The following is a 15,527-nucleotide window of genomic DNA, read 5'->3' as shown; positions in this document are numbered from 1 at the left end:
GCCTGAGAAATCAATGAACTCGGATATCTTGTCTTGTTCATACAAGCTTATCTCTGGTCCATCCAGAGGTGCCCGAGTGATCAGGAGGAGGAAAAGGCCGTGGAGATGGAGCTGGGTCCTGATGCAGGGCCTTGGAGAGGAGGCCGAAGAATAGTCCGTAGGCACATTTTAGGCCTTCTTAGTGTCCGAAACGTGCAAACTAGCTATAGAGAGCTTCTCCCAGAGCTTCGGGAGTGTTTTTGATGAGTGAACCCGTCTTGCTGCATCTTTTGGCGCTACCGCCTTGGAGGCCGTAGGTTTAGTGGGGGCTCCCCGCTAAAGAAGATGATATAACGCCATGTGTAGGCGGGCCGAGGGTGCAGAACCGTGAGGTTCGGAAGGCCCCAATAGGGATTTTGACGGTTGCAGAGCCTTTCCTTGACTGATCCGCCGGGGCAGGTTTAGGGGTTGTGTGCTTTAAAGCAGGTGGTGTGTCCCGTGTTGCCAGGGTGACTCTTCGCCCATAGCACTGCTGGTGATATGCATGTCGGGCCAGGGACGGATACATGGGAGCTCGAGGGCTCTGCAGTTATGTCAACGGCTTCCGAATCGGAGCCGTGGCTGCCGACAGACTCCTCGTCTGAGGCGATGGCACTGGCGCTGAATGACTCTCGGCCTGCATTGTGTAGGTCACCCACCATTGTGTACGTCTGTCTTTCAGGGTCTTAGGCCGAAAGTGTTTGCATGCTTTACAGTGACGATTGTCGTGATCACGAAGGAGACGCAGATTGCATTAGCGATGGGTGTCTTTCTAAGGGAATTTGCTGTTGCAAGTCAGAATTTAAAATGTGTTCTCTCCATAGCAGAGGGAAACAGCAACATGACCGAAAGAAAGGGGAGAGAAGGCTATCCTATCATTCTCAAAAGAATCAGTACCAACTGGGCCCCACTCTCCATACTATAAAGGCCAGGCTGGAGGGCCAAGGTCACGTGGAAAACAGTTGTCGAGCAGTCCAGATGGATCGTCGGCGAACAGGATCTGGTGTCGGAACAACAGTTGAGTAGCTGTCGAGTAGCCGTCGAAGGCAAGCAAACTGCCCAAGAACAGGAATCTGTGCTATAAAACTCTTATGAGCTCTGCATTATGAGTGACCAACTAGTTAAGTGGTAAAAAAACAATTTGGTGGGACCTCGATGCTTGAAATATTTTGGGTACTCTACATGTCACGTTGGGGATGGTGTTAGTCACGTCCATGTCGCAGTACCGTTTTGATCTTTGAAAAAAAGATGCAATACTCCACGATTACCACTAGATGTAGGACTATATGCACAGCATGTGATTCTAAGCCGATTCTCAAGCATCAGAATTTAGTTAATACCACACACTACCATTTATTACCAAGAGAAATTGTGAAACTTTAGCCAGAGCAACAATTCTTTCCACAATCCATTATTGCAATGCTCTCCTATGGGGTGCGACTAAGGGAAACCTCTTTAAACTTCAAAAAGTTCAGAATGCTGCCAAACATAACCAGAAGAGAGCACATTTCAGATTATAGGAAAAACTTCCACTGGTGAAATCTAGAGTGCAATTCAAGATTCTCACTCTGTCGCACAAGTGGATCCACTGTGAAGAAGCTCCAGCATATCTGAAAGATAAACTAACGAGCTACCAGCCACAAAGAGCACTGCGATCAAGCAACAGCCAACTGCTTGTCTGCCCAAAGCCACATCGAGTTAAGTTTAATGGCAAATCCTTCCCCCAGCCGCTTGGAACCTGCTTCCCTTGGATCTGCAATTGGAAAAGAACCGGGTGCCATTTTGCAAACCACTAAAAATATCGTTTGAATAGACTTCCCGCCTATTTTTAGGTTGGCCTGTGCTTAATGTTCTGACTGGTGTCTTTGTCATGCCCTAATGCCCGTTAGGTTTTTGGTGCATAACAAATAAAATAAAAATAAATCAGCACACATGTTTCAAACTTTGAGGGGGGTGGTGTGGGGTGCCTGTCTTTCCAGGACAGCTTCCTAGTTATGACTGCTTCCAGTTAGACATGCCAGAAGACCAAGACCAAGAGCTGCAGAGCTTCAGACGCTTCCCTAGTTTCCCATCTTCAGACACTGGAGCCTCGGCGGGCTACACAAAGGATTCCTGCCAAAGATAAAAATCAAACCCAGACCTCCCCCCCCTCCCAGGACGGCAGAAGGACCAAGAAAGGACAAGCACCCTAAAAATAGCGAAAAAAAGAATACATCCACCATTCTAGATGAATGGTGCCCCTTCCGTGCATTTCCGCAGCTTGGTTGACAGCCTGCAAGTGCAAATCACACAAGTCGGTAAAACACTTCCACTGCCACCAGCCATGAAGGTATGCTTGTCAATGTAACAGAAATGTTACAGGATCAGTATGAAAGGGATACTATGGGCCTCATTACGACCCAGGCGGTAAGTTACCGCCTGGGTCGTACCTTTACCACCATGGCGTAAACTACGTTTACGCCATGGTGGTTGGCGGACTTACCGCCCCATTCCGAGGTTGGCGGGGCGGTAAGTCCCCATTGACCCATTTACCCTTCCCCATTCCCATTTTTGCCCCATAGGGCATAATGGGAGTGGGGAAGGCGTTAATTACGCCACCGTAAATTACGGTGGCGTAATTAAAAACAAGGTCCCTTAGCGCCATGGATTTTAACACCTGCTAAAAGCAGGTGTTAAATCCGCCATAGCCCTATGGGACCTCGGAATCAGGCGGTAAGGGTCGGCGCTGTTTACGCCGCCGTAAACCCCTTACCGCCTGGGTCCTAATGAGGCCCTATGTAACCCCTAGGCATGCCACATAAACTGGTGTGGACTAATCTCACAGTGGGGATTGTAGAAAGGTTAACAAGCATCCTTCTACCCTTGGGAGCAGTAGTTCACTCAAGGAACCCAAGAAAAAATTAAAAAATTGAAGCTCAAGGAGCTCCAACCAGCAACATTGCACAGACAGTGCGGTGTGCTGCAATACTATAATGTAGATGCCCAGAAAGTAATAGGAAAGTATGATTCCCAAAATAAAGTATGGAGAGTAACAAAAATTACTTCCATTGAAAGAGTAAAAGAAAGGGCGAGTGGGGAAAAAGGTTCCCACTCACTCAGGAACATAGAAAAATAATCAAGTCCAGAAAAAAGTGCTGGGGGTCTCACAGGTGAGGGGGATTTAGCATACACATGAAAATCTAACCTAAAAGAGATGTCTGTAGTTTCTGGTAAACTTGTGCAAGGCGAAGATTATCGCTTTTGAAAAAAGTGTAGGTGGAAAAATATATAGCAGATGTAATTAATGTTTGGTCGTATCACAATTATTATTGAAATTAAACTGGATTAAGCGGACCATCCTCACAGGAGACCTGTTGGAAGACATTATGGGGATGGTGGGGGGAATATACATTAGGAGCTTTTTGTGCCTTTTACATACGCTTGTCTGTGTGATGGAACAGCATTCGTAAGTAACTTGTGAGTCATTCCGAGGCGACCCTTTTTGGGTAACTTTGAAGATTCCTACATATCCGATGAAAAGTGCATGTAGCACACACTGATGCAATTTTCCCTTACATCGGTTAAGACCTAATTGGCTCAGCTGTCAGCCTCAGAATGAGGGAAGCCACGGACGAGGAGCCATACTTGTATCAATAAGACCATTGGGGAAAATGTGCAGCACTGTACTGGGAGTGTTAGCATGGCTAAAATGTGTACATCTTAAAACAATACAGGAAGACATTATTGTCCACACCTGAAGTTCTCAAATTAAATATAAAAAGAAAATTTACTTTTTAAAGTATGCAACAGATGTGAAAAAGAAAACAATAGAAGCTAGAAAAGATCATACATACATCATAATTGTTATGCAGCTAAAGATGCATTGAAACGGGAATAAATAAATAATATTGGAGATCTATGTACACTCATTTAAGAATGAATTGAGAGCCGCTTGCAAGATATTATAAGTAATAATAAGAAAGTAAGTTGAAGGAAGACAAGAACACCAGTTAGTAAATGTGTGTAGGGATTCAGCAACAAAGACAAATTGATGGACAATTATGATTTCTGTAGTCGAAAGCAGTGATATGGTCTCGCTGAGGATTAGAAGTCACCTTTATATATTGGGATTAGGGGGTGTATATGTAAAATGTGGGCAGATACAGAAAGGACTGTCCTTTTATGTTGAATATTCGTTTTGGGTGCTGTAAATACGTTCACATGTTGTGGCAACATGCTCTGCCCACATTTTGAAGTGGGGTCAGGAGTGGTGTAGCTAAAAAACACCCACACACTCCCATTATACGAGCAAGGTCAAAGTGTCACTTGCTTTTGATAAGAGAGGGGTTGGGGGAGCTTGAAGTTAGCAGAAAAGGTGTAGGCCCTTCTGTGGGACCGCTCACACATGTTGATTACAAAAAAAAACAGGTCTAATTCTAAGTTTGATACAATAAGAATGTGAACAATTTTTTTAAAAATAAATAAATGGTAAGCAACACCATAAGGGTACTGATCAGTAACACAGCTTTTGCACAAATATCCCCATTAGTCATACATAAAACACATATGTACCAGAATTGATAAATGATATGAAATGTAAAAATTACCATCTCTTTTTTTTTATTTACTATATAATGTGTTGCTCCATAAAAAGACGATAACTTTTGACTGACAGATTTGGGTGAGGTTTTACTGACCATTTGTTGTTAAGTTTTATTAAAACAAAAAAAATGCACTTTTGGCCTACTCCCCATTCGTTGTTTCATAGACAAACATTATTTTTTGCTCCACCACACAGCCCAAACCGCTAGACTGATTTAGACCATGTCCGTAACAACTTGGGCACGAAGCGTTGACTCACGATCATTTTGTGGTTTGGGATTCTGTCCAGTAGTTTTTCATATTTGACAGAGACCTTCTTCCCAAATTATACCTATATCCAATGATGTATTGCGACATGAGGCTCTTCCAAAATGGAAAAGTTGCAGTTTTCTTGATGCAAGAGATAACAATGATATACCCTCGGTTATCGGGAAAAGAAAAGGCAGAAAAATGACATTTGAAGGGCAAGAAATAGCAAATGCCATTAGGCAAGAGGCGGAGGGGAGGAAGAGGACACAAAGTGAAATTTGGGAGTTGGAGGTGGGCTAGGGACAGAGTTTGCAACACAAAGCTTTCCCATACCCTCGTATATTGAAGGAATACGCATCTGCCTGACTTCACAGATGAAACTGCGTCACAGAACCAAGTGTTTGGGGGCGGCGGGGAAACGGGAGTGGGTTGGGGAGGCGAGGAGGCCATGAGGGGAGGGGGGGAGCAGGCACAGATGAGGAGCCACTTGGTGAGTGCCTGCGAGGGTAGAAAAAGCATTTTTATTTTGTTTTTGGCGTTTTCCCGATAACCGCAGGTATAATGACTACAAATAACCAAGAATACAATTAGATAGATTTGTAGCATTTAGCCATGCATCAGACTTGGTTAGAATTGTGTAGTTTAGTATGTGTTGCAACCACTGCAAGCCATTTAATGGCCCTATGCTTATCGCACTCGATCCAGCGATAATAAGTAAGAGTTTGAACGTCCTTATGTGTCACACCGTGCTATGTCATTTGTCTGTCTTTTTAAATTTGTTTTAGATACTATTTGTCAACATTTCTGTCTCTCTATGGAGATTTTTGGGTCTGTCAAACATTCAAATAGAATGCTAGGCTGAGAGAACTTGCATGCTTAGCCTTTTGTACAAAGGAATTCACCATTCCACTCGCAGTGATTTGTTCTCACTGCCCATGGTAATTATATGTATATACATCTCTTTAGATCTATGATGTCATTATCACATCATCCATAAGGCCTACTGTGGAGAAATTACCTGTCCTGAAGATGGCCACAATATTTACCTTTGTTTGGACACCTGAGAAAATGTCCAATCCATCATTTGGCCGAAACATGTCGACACTCTACATCTCAACAAATGTCTACATTTAGGCGTTTGTAGTATTATTACATAGGATTATAGGGTGTATTGATTTACCCATCCTTTCTCTTTTTCTTTTTCTATTTTCTTTTGTAGCCTTTGTTTTATCTGTTAATGCAAGGATTACACATTTGCCTTTGTGTTTTTTATTCCTCACAGATGTATTAAATTGTGTGTTTTATAAATTGTTTTACATATAATTAAAATTTGACCTCATGTATGCTGGAGCGTCCGGCTTTTTGTACCCGTTGACTTCCTGTGAAAATGTTGATCTCTAGACCTTTATATGTGTGACCACAAGCGCTTCAAACTCCCTCTAGGATCGTAGAAGTGAGGGGTAATCAATTCTCAGTGCCGTTTTTCAGCACCCCTGTCTTCATACGTTTTATTTATCCCTCCTTGAGAATTGCTCCCCCGAAAACAAACTTTTTTTGGGATTTGGCCTCTTTTCTTAGTTTAGTATGTGTTACACTTTGATAAAATTATCGAGATTAGTCATTTGTCACAACAGATAGGACAGTGTACATTATCCACATAGTTCTTTGGCTAGTAGCTAATTTCTTCTAACACCCCACGTCTACATCATCGAACACACCACCCAAACACTATACACCTCCACTGGGCTAGCCAACACACACCCAACACAAGCAACACACACTTATAAAGCCAGACACTGGACCTTACCCGTACAGATGCAACAAGCCAGTGCGTTAACCATTAACACCTGCCAATGTACACATCAAACACAGACGCACCCCAACACAACAAATAGCCACACAGAAAACATCCCAGGCATTGTACCTTACCCATACGGATACAGCAAGCCAGTGCACGCAACCTACCATCTGCAAGCCAACACACGCAGATGCCAGTTTCTCCTAGTTCTGGACCTATCCTATCATTCTTCCCTCACTATCCAACCCGTCCTCTTTCTTGCAGAGCCACGCTAGTGCCTGGAAACTGCCCTTGGGTGGTATCTGTGCATGTTATGAATCAGCATAACATTACAATGTAATGGCGGTTATAGAAAAAAAGTTATTAAAATATGTTTTTACAGTGACGTTGGGGGTGAAATATCACTGGCCATACAAAGTGACTTGGTAGTGTTTTAAACTGCTGAAGTCCTGGTAGTGTTGTAAAATATAAAGTTGGCACAGCCAAAGGCTGTGGTCACTGGCCATGGCTGAAGGCCTTCCTCATAATATTCAGTGGGCACGGCCAATGGTCTTTTCGAAGTCATCCAAAGTATAATAGTTTGGGTGACTTCGACAAGACCATTGTGATCGTTCATGGTTCTTTTTTATTAGAGGCCGAGTTTATTTTGAAAAAGTATGCAGCCTCTCAATGGTGACTTTTTACTAATTTTACAAAACAGAGTGATGTGATAACTTACAGGATGAATGTGGTTGTTTGTCCGTTTATACGCTGGTGTATGATGTAAAACATAATTTGAGTCTGAGTAAAATATTTGCTGAAGATTATTTGAGTTAGTAGTAAGAATTCAAATTGGAAATGAGATGAATATCAATGATATAAAAATGACCATTTAATGTAACAATGAGTACAATTTTATTAAATATTTGTCAAACATTACTGTCAAAAGTGCTCGTACTGTAAACTTTTAAATTGATTTAGATTATGTGTACAAATCCGCTTTGTATGACTCGCCGGACTGTAACCCTCAATCTTCCCTGAATCAACCACATGTAGGCTGTATATGCCATGAGCCTGTACCTTATGGGTAAATAAATAAAGTGGAATTAAGTTTTTTTATATTGTACAAGTTTTGCTTATCTTTTAAAAAAAAAAAAAGAATACAGAGATAGAAATGGCCATAAATAAAAGTAAAGGTGTTAAGGAGTTAACGAAAAATAGTTAGAAAAGAAGAAATTGAAAACTAAAAATGATCCTACAGGGATCGAAATTAGGATTTGTACCCAGAGTAAAAAGCAGCTCCTGGGTATCGGGCATAATCAGTAAGGCAGGAGCTACCTGTGGAGAACCAGGAGCTTGTACTTAACGCGCAGCAAATCTAACGTTGCACAAGATGTAAACTCTAAACCTTTTGTCCTTCTCCAATATGCTCTAAATGTTCCTTGGGTGTGTCTTTATTCTCCTAAATATACATTCCCAAATATTACTCATGTAATATCACTTAGCTAGGTTGGTATGGCATCACTTGCTGCAGGAGTCAAAACTAGCTCCTGGTAGTTGCTGGTGAGGCTGCCCACACTGACTCCTCCCACCGGCCTTGCCCATCAGTCCTTTTGACACCTCAAAGGGACTGAATGCTCTACGTAATGCTGCAGCAAAAAGCTTTCTTTTTCGGTCGCTTCAGTTTTTCTCTCGACCCTTTTCTCTAAATATACTTATGCTGTTGCACCTCCAGCTTCACCGCCATACCTTCCTTGTATGCCAGTGATGACTGGGATTCACCTCATGCTTCACCAGCTTCCAGGTTTCAGACACGCACAGTCGCTGCTTGAGGTTTCTTGGAACAATTGGCCGTCCTGCACGACCCACCATTCCTGCGCGCATTCTCAGCATCTTAGCTGATGGACGGACCTCTTTGGCAGTACTCCACAATCGGACAAGGGGTTTATCCTGAATCGGCATTGCAGAGCTCCACGCGCCACTGAGGTAAATACCTTCTTTTCTCAGGCATCCGGCGCAGTACTCCTTGCCTGGGATTGACATGGGAGGGGCTGGTCTGAACCGGGGTGGCCCAGAGGCCATAACTTCTAACACCTGCCCTAGGGTTCTCTGAACCCTAGCATCTGAATAAGTTCAGAGGGGGGTGAGCTCCTCACTGAGGGTACTCCGTTACCTCCCGAGCCTACGCTTGAGACTCCTGTTGCCTCTGTTACCAGGAAACCTCTTGAGTGTCTCGAATGAAATCCAGGGACACCACATTGGTAGGCAATAGCCCTTGTGTCGCCACACCAAAACCCAAGGGCTCCATATTGGTAGACAAAGGCCCTTGTGTCCCTAAATCTGCAGGCCTCAGCACGCACAAAATGGCAGACCAAAACAAAATGGTGCCCAAGGAGTGTGCCGGGAAGTCCAAGGGAACAAGTATGCACTATTCCCAAATCGACGTATGTAGCTGGTCTGGACCCCATGTCCTTGACAAAGGATCACCAGCCAGCTTTTCAATGGGGGAGCTGGCTACAGTCCCAGAGACGGAGACCACAAATCTCTGGTGCCTCTGCCATCAACAGTACCACAAGTGTCATTGATGCCCTGTTCCGGCTGGTAGCTCAAGGAATGGCGCACTTCTTATCTGTCTTCAACATCGGCACAACCTCTATGGACCTCCACGGCATGGCCAGTTCGGCACTGATAACCTTACTGGGTCCCATCTACGTCACCTTGGAAATCCTGCCGTGGCTCCTCTAAACGCCAAGCTGGCCCAGATGAAAGCCACCCATCCTCAGATATCAGAGTACAGATTCTTTGACAGGTTTCAAAACCTCATGAAGTCGAAAGGCATGAGTATTTTACGGGCATGATAAGTGGGATGATGCCTTACCAACCTAGATCTCCAAACATTCCACCAACTCCTGTCTCAAACATGGAAACTAAGCCTACAGCAACATCCGGCCTTACTCAGCCTCCGGGGCCTGCCCCTAAACAGCCTCTGAACAAACGGGAGCAGCCAACAGCTCCACCAGCTCCCTAGTCAGCAGCCAGTGTCTCCGACCTTGCACCCTCCTGATGCTCTGAACAAGGATTTATCATGGAGCGAGGCAGAGGACGTCTTAACCTCATTCGGCTAAAGTCTTCCATGACAGGACGTTTGGGCTGTTGGAATTCCTAGGGCTGCCTACTTCCGAATAACCACAACAGGAATCTGGGGTGATTTCCTAGGTGCTATCCCCCAGATATTCAGGCAGATCTGGGTTATGGATACAATAGGATGTCTTAGCCGAGGCCAACAATCTGGCAAAAGCCACATACAGTGCAAGCGACCAATGGGTAGCTAGAGACGTGCTGAATGCCCCTCCCTCCAAGAAGTTGAGCCTCACCACTAATCCATAGCCACACTGCAGTAGTAGCCTCTGCTTTGCTCTATGCTAAGCCTGCCATGTGTGTCAGTTTGGGTATGTTATGCAATCTTTTATATGGCGCATCTTACACCCAAGGATGACATGGCGCAGCTTACACCCAAGGACCTCATGCCGCTATGAAGATCCGGTAAGAGGCGGAAGACAAAGTAGAGAGAATGACAATTACTGAAATAGAACAGTTTTGAGAGAACATTGACGGACCAGATCAGCAGATCAGTAGTATTTCGAAGATACACAGGAAGCTTGCTCCATATTTGTACGCCTGCGACGGAGAAGGCTCTACCGGCTACTCCAGCTCAGCGAACTCTAGGCACTGAGCTACGAAAATCTGGGTAACGGAGTGGCGAGCCTGCACATTGCGAATAAACATTTGCTGCCAATAGTCCTAGCCTTAGCCATTAAAGGCCATGTGGACTAAACAGAGCTCCTTGGACTCAACTTGACGAGCCACCGGAAGCCAGCGGAGACTGTGCAGTCCTGATGTGACACGGTCCTGAGAGCAGAGCCCAAGAACAGAGTCTGTGCTGCAGTGTTTTGCAGCACCTGTAGTCGATCCAAAAGATAGGCTGGTTGAGACAGATAAAGCGCATTGCAATGTGCTGAAAATCAGTGAGGCCAGAGCAGAAAGAAACTGAATTACTTTGCGCAACGCAAAGTTTGAAATGGCCTTGCTGACAAACCAAGCTAACCTGTGCCTTCATAGAGAGCAAAGCCAATATTTTAACACCCAGATTTTTTGCCATAGGCACAGGCTGTGGATAAAGGCCTAGAGACGGATGCCAGTAATCTGGCGTCCAGAGGGCGACTGCAGTCGGAGACCCGGCAATCAAAATCTTTTTGCGCTATTCTATTTAAGCCAGTTCTGGTGCATCCAAAAATGAGCTAAGCATAGGTATAAGTATAGATGCCAATAGCGTAATCAGGTAGGAAAGCAGAGAAATAGGACGATGGAAGTAAGGGGTCAATCGACTCCTTTTTAAGGAGTGGGATCACCATGGCGTACTTAAGCGGAACAGCAATAGAACCAGAGAGAAGAGTGGTTAACAGCCATGGAGACCAAAGGAGCTATATCTGGTATTACTTGTTTTAAAACAGTAAGAGGTATAGCATCCAAAGGAGAGATTGACTTAAGCTTCCGTTTTGTTTGAATTAGGGCATCTGAGCTAACAAGAGAAAGACCAGGAGAATGGATTAGTAGAGGCTGCTATTGGAGCAGAGCTATGAGCGTATGAGCTGGGTGCAGATGTAGATATAGTTTGTCGAATGAGCTGCATTTTTTCAATAAGAATCTGTTAAATCTTTCACGCAAAGACTGGGTGGGAGGAGTACTACTAGGTAGGGAAGGTACTATTGATGGTGACTTGACAATCCTAAAGAGTTCTCTAGGCTTGTTAAGAGCATGTGTGATTTGGACAGAAAAGTAGGAGCGTTGAGCTTCAACTATGGCCTGCTGGTAAATACATGTCACCTTACGAAAGCTCTGCATCGCCAGCCTAATTAAATAAAAAGGACAGACGCCTAGATTCATGCGGTTCCAAGGTATACACCAATGCCTCCCTACACTTCAGATAGGCTAATACAGACGCTCTCCTCCTGGTGGCAGCCAACTAGATGTTTTGACGGGAGATCGGCAATTTCCAGGCTTTCCTTCCAACTGCAGGCCTTTAAATCTGGCATAATAGAGGCCATGCTTATTGCCCACAGCCTCCTTGAGGCATCAGTACACCACATCGACACCTCCAGTAGAGGCATAGCACTAGGTGCTGACGTACAGAGTGACTTGGATGCCTTCTACCAGATTCTCTCAAGAAGTACAAGACTGAATACTGGACTTTTTACCAATTGACGGCCAGGATCTCTTCCATCTACCTACGGACGAGGAAAACAAGGGGAAAACGTCTGTGCACACTGCAAAGTCTCTAGGGAGGCTCTCCAAACCGACGAGTCTTCTGCAATCTGCCTTTTCCAAGGATGCCAGACAGAGGTCGTTTTCATGGCTACTAAGCCTTGAACCCCGACAGGGCTCCTAGTGGCCATAGAAGATACGACATGGAATGATCCTCTGCAGCTCAGAAGAAACAATGACACGCCTAGCAAGGTCCACACAACAACAGTTGGCTGCAGGCTCTCTCGTCTTCTTCCACACTGGCAAACCATCTCCCAGGACCTTTGGATGCGGTCTGTAGTCTACAAGGGCTACCACATTTCCATTACTCTCTGCCCTCCCTTCTCTCCACCTCTCATACAGATTGGTTCCACTCCTCTTCTGGATGAGGATAAACTGTTCCTCTCCATGGAGGCCTTAGAAGTTGTTCCCCAGGTCAACGAGGCCAGGGCTTCTACTCAGTCTATTTTCTGTGCCCAACAACAAGAGGACAATCCTAGACCTCTCTACCATCAACCTTTTTCTACCCAACGAAAAGTTCGACATCGCCTGCACGGACACAGGGCTCGGTACAAGTGGAGGACTGTTTTTACTCTGTGGACCTCAATGATGCACGTCTCCACGTGGGAGTCCCACTGGAGAATCCTTCGGTTCTCCATCTGCAGGCGCCACGTTTAATACAAGGCCCTCCCTTTCTTATTCTAATCTGCTCTAATAGTATTTGCAAAGCTGATGAACACAGTTGTCTGCTCTCTTCACCTTAAGGGTATACACTTCTACCCATACGTCTGTGCACCCTCTCAGCACCAAGCAACTCCTTCTGTTCAGGCATTGACCAATACACTCTTCAATCTAGGTTTCACCTGAAATCAACCTTCACCCCTGTTAGAGACTTACCCTTCTGTGCTTCGTGTGGGACTCTGTAGTTGAGAATTTTTCCATCCCAGCAGTTGGTTGTGGATATCTTTGCCTCCATCGATAATGGTTCACAGCAGCTGACTACCTCAGGGTGGTGGTTTCAGAGACTGCTAGGGTGGAAAGTTGAATGCATACTATTTGTTCCTCTAACACAGCTGCAAATGAGGCCTTTGCAGTTATACTTAACAAGCTCCTGGAACAAGTCTACAGGGAGACAGTTGGACCTAATTCCAATCCCAGCCTTTTTGCATCAGGATTTGACATCATGGGCCAGCACTCCAACTCAAGTCAGGGTATGCCCTTTCTGGAAGCGGACCCGGAGGACTGTCACCACAGACTCGTCCATCTGGGTTTGGGGAGCAACTGCATTTTTATGGCCTTGGAGTAATATGAGGCACATATGGGAAGAGCCATTTAAAGTGGTGGAATTACCTTATTGTGTTGTATGGGACAGTGGAATAAGTAGCTGTATCGAACACCAAGTCTGAGTCCAGAAGGCCAGTAATAGATTGGTGGAACACCAAGCGAGCCGAAACAACAATATTGTCAAGGAGAAGAGGTTTGTTGATAATGATTGCATTCAGTGGCATCCTGCACATTTTCATGGAGACACGTCCATACGTTACAAACAGAGGACTTTTCTCTCCGTCGTGCAGAAACTTCTTGACCGGGACATTTCATATCCTTCGTGCTTGCTGATGCCAGACAGACGGGCGTAGGGTATGATTTATTGCTGCCAAGGCCCTTCGGGCGATAGCCCAACTGATTAGATTATCATAAAATTGCAGTTGGGGACTGGTGCCATTCGCAGATATTAATGTCAAGAAATGGAAGATAAGGGGCACTAAAAGAAAAAATATAATAGTAATATATAGTCCAAATCTGTGTTTGCAATTGGTCGATTTATATCCCCTGACTCGACCCCTCAGTTAAGGAAAGTGTTGCATTCGGAAGCAAATCTGTTTTCTGATGTGTGTAGCATTATGTTGGTGAAAAGTGAAAATTAAGCCATGCAGGCTTTACAAAAATATGTACTTGGCTAAAATTAAAGCGTTCACAATTAAGAATTCTGTGATCCTGCACGCAGGCAAAGATCAACAATTTTTATGAATTTAATGACGCTATATGTTGTAGAATTGGCAAACTGTTTCTCCCTTGTTAACATCAAGAACAAACGAGCATAATGATTGCTAGTCCGCATGTGGCATAAGAATCTTTGACCACAGGGTCTAATCCTGCAGTGTTTACCTCGTTTAACCCCAACAAATGAAACCAGAGCTTTCCAGGTAATGTACAGATCACAGTAAAGATACCAATTTCTGAATATGCATCCTGTTGTTGCAGGACTACTGCTAATGTTTAATCCTGCACAGTTTACTTTCCTAATATTATTTTAATTACGGCTGTCCCGTTTAATGTTATTTAGTATGTCGTTGGCTCTGTGTGTGGAAACTTTATTCAATTTATAAATTGTATTTTGAAGGGGCAAATGAACCTGAAATCTGGTTCCTGACTGCAATGCATTTTTGTTAAAACAATTGTTGTGGACAATGAATTTTAAAGAATGATTTCAGTTACTGTAAATCTGATCAATCCAAACGGACAGAATATACCGTATTTAAGTGGATGTTCTTCAAATACATTTTTTAGTTGAATTTAGGTTAGTAATATGGAAAGAGTTTAGGAACGCCCAAAAGTAGAGGATGCTTTAAAATATTGCAGGCTACCAGATAAATGCAGGTTTCTTGCTTTGGGCATGAGAGGTAATCTGAAAGTAACACATTTTTCATCTATCTAGAGTACCAGCCTGACACTGATTGACCTCCCTGGCCACGAGAGTCTGCGACTGCAATTTCTGGACCGGTTTAAAGCTGCAGCTCGGTAAATGAGTTATACAAATAGGACACGTGTGAATCCATTTCACCGTCTAATCATCATGCACTTTGTAACAATGATGAGGCACTCTACCTCTGTAACCACATTTGGAGCTGAAATGTATGTTTCATATGTTATTATTCAGATGTATAGTGTAATTTATTTTAATTAGCTAAAGCTGGTTTAGAAGACTTTGGCTTGAATATGCAGAAGTTATGACACTCAAAAGGGAAGTCGGTTGTAGGGTTATTTGGTCAAGTAGAGAGGAGTGCTAGTGTTGGACTATTTTTCCAGGCATAATTTAGTGTTGCCTATGCCAGTTACAGTGACTGCAAGGCCTAGCATACTCACAGCGTTGTATTTGGTCTGAGACAATATATTTGACACTTGGGGGCGGGGGGGCTGAATAGTGTAACTGGTGTTAGGGAGAATTCTCATTTCTGTGCCAATTCCCTTCAACCTTAGAGACACCGAGCTCTTTTTCTGGACTTTTTTTAACCCTGGAGCGAGTGTGACCTTTTTCTCGCTCTCATTGTGTTTTGACCTGATTTGGATTGTGTTCTCACTGTATTTGGAGTCTGAGAAACTCCATAGGCATCTACTTTTTGAATGGTGACACACTGCACCTTCAGTGCAGTGTCACAGAGAAATCCTTCTAGATTTCTCACAAGGTTTAAATACCTTTTCTTGGGTGAACTACCGTTCCCAAGAATAGTAAAGTGAAATTTGCTTTACTTTACTAACCTTTTCTCTTTTGTATGACCAACACACCCCATTTTATCTGGAGTGATGGTGGGTTACCTAGTAG

General features: G+C 44.1%; 1 protein-coding gene across 2 annotated transcripts in view; it reads left to right on the top strand.

The window, feature by feature from the left end:
• The window catches only part of SRPRB (SRP receptor subunit beta), a 197,597-nt gene that overhangs the window by 135,095 nt on the left and 46,975 nt on the right, over positions 1 to 15,527 (top strand). For both annotated transcript variants that reach the window (XM_069618061.1, XM_069618060.1), the window contains one exon: positions 14,643 to 14,725. In XM_069618061.1, the coding sequence (XP_069474162.1) occupies positions 14,643 to 14,725 (83 nt within the window). The remainder of the gene's footprint in view (positions 1 to 14,642; positions 14,726 to 15,527) is intronic.

Source organism: Ambystoma mexicanum, chromosome 10 (genome assembly GCF_040938575.1).
Source record: "Ambystoma mexicanum isolate Mex_15411 chromosome 10, UKY_AmexF1_1, whole genome shotgun sequence".
In the NCBI taxonomy this organism is placed as follows: Eukaryota; Metazoa; Chordata; class Amphibia; order Caudata; family Ambystomatidae; genus Ambystoma; species Ambystoma mexicanum.
The sequence above is the reverse complement of the archived record's forward strand: the minus strand, read 5'-3'. Positions and strand labels throughout refer to the sequence as shown.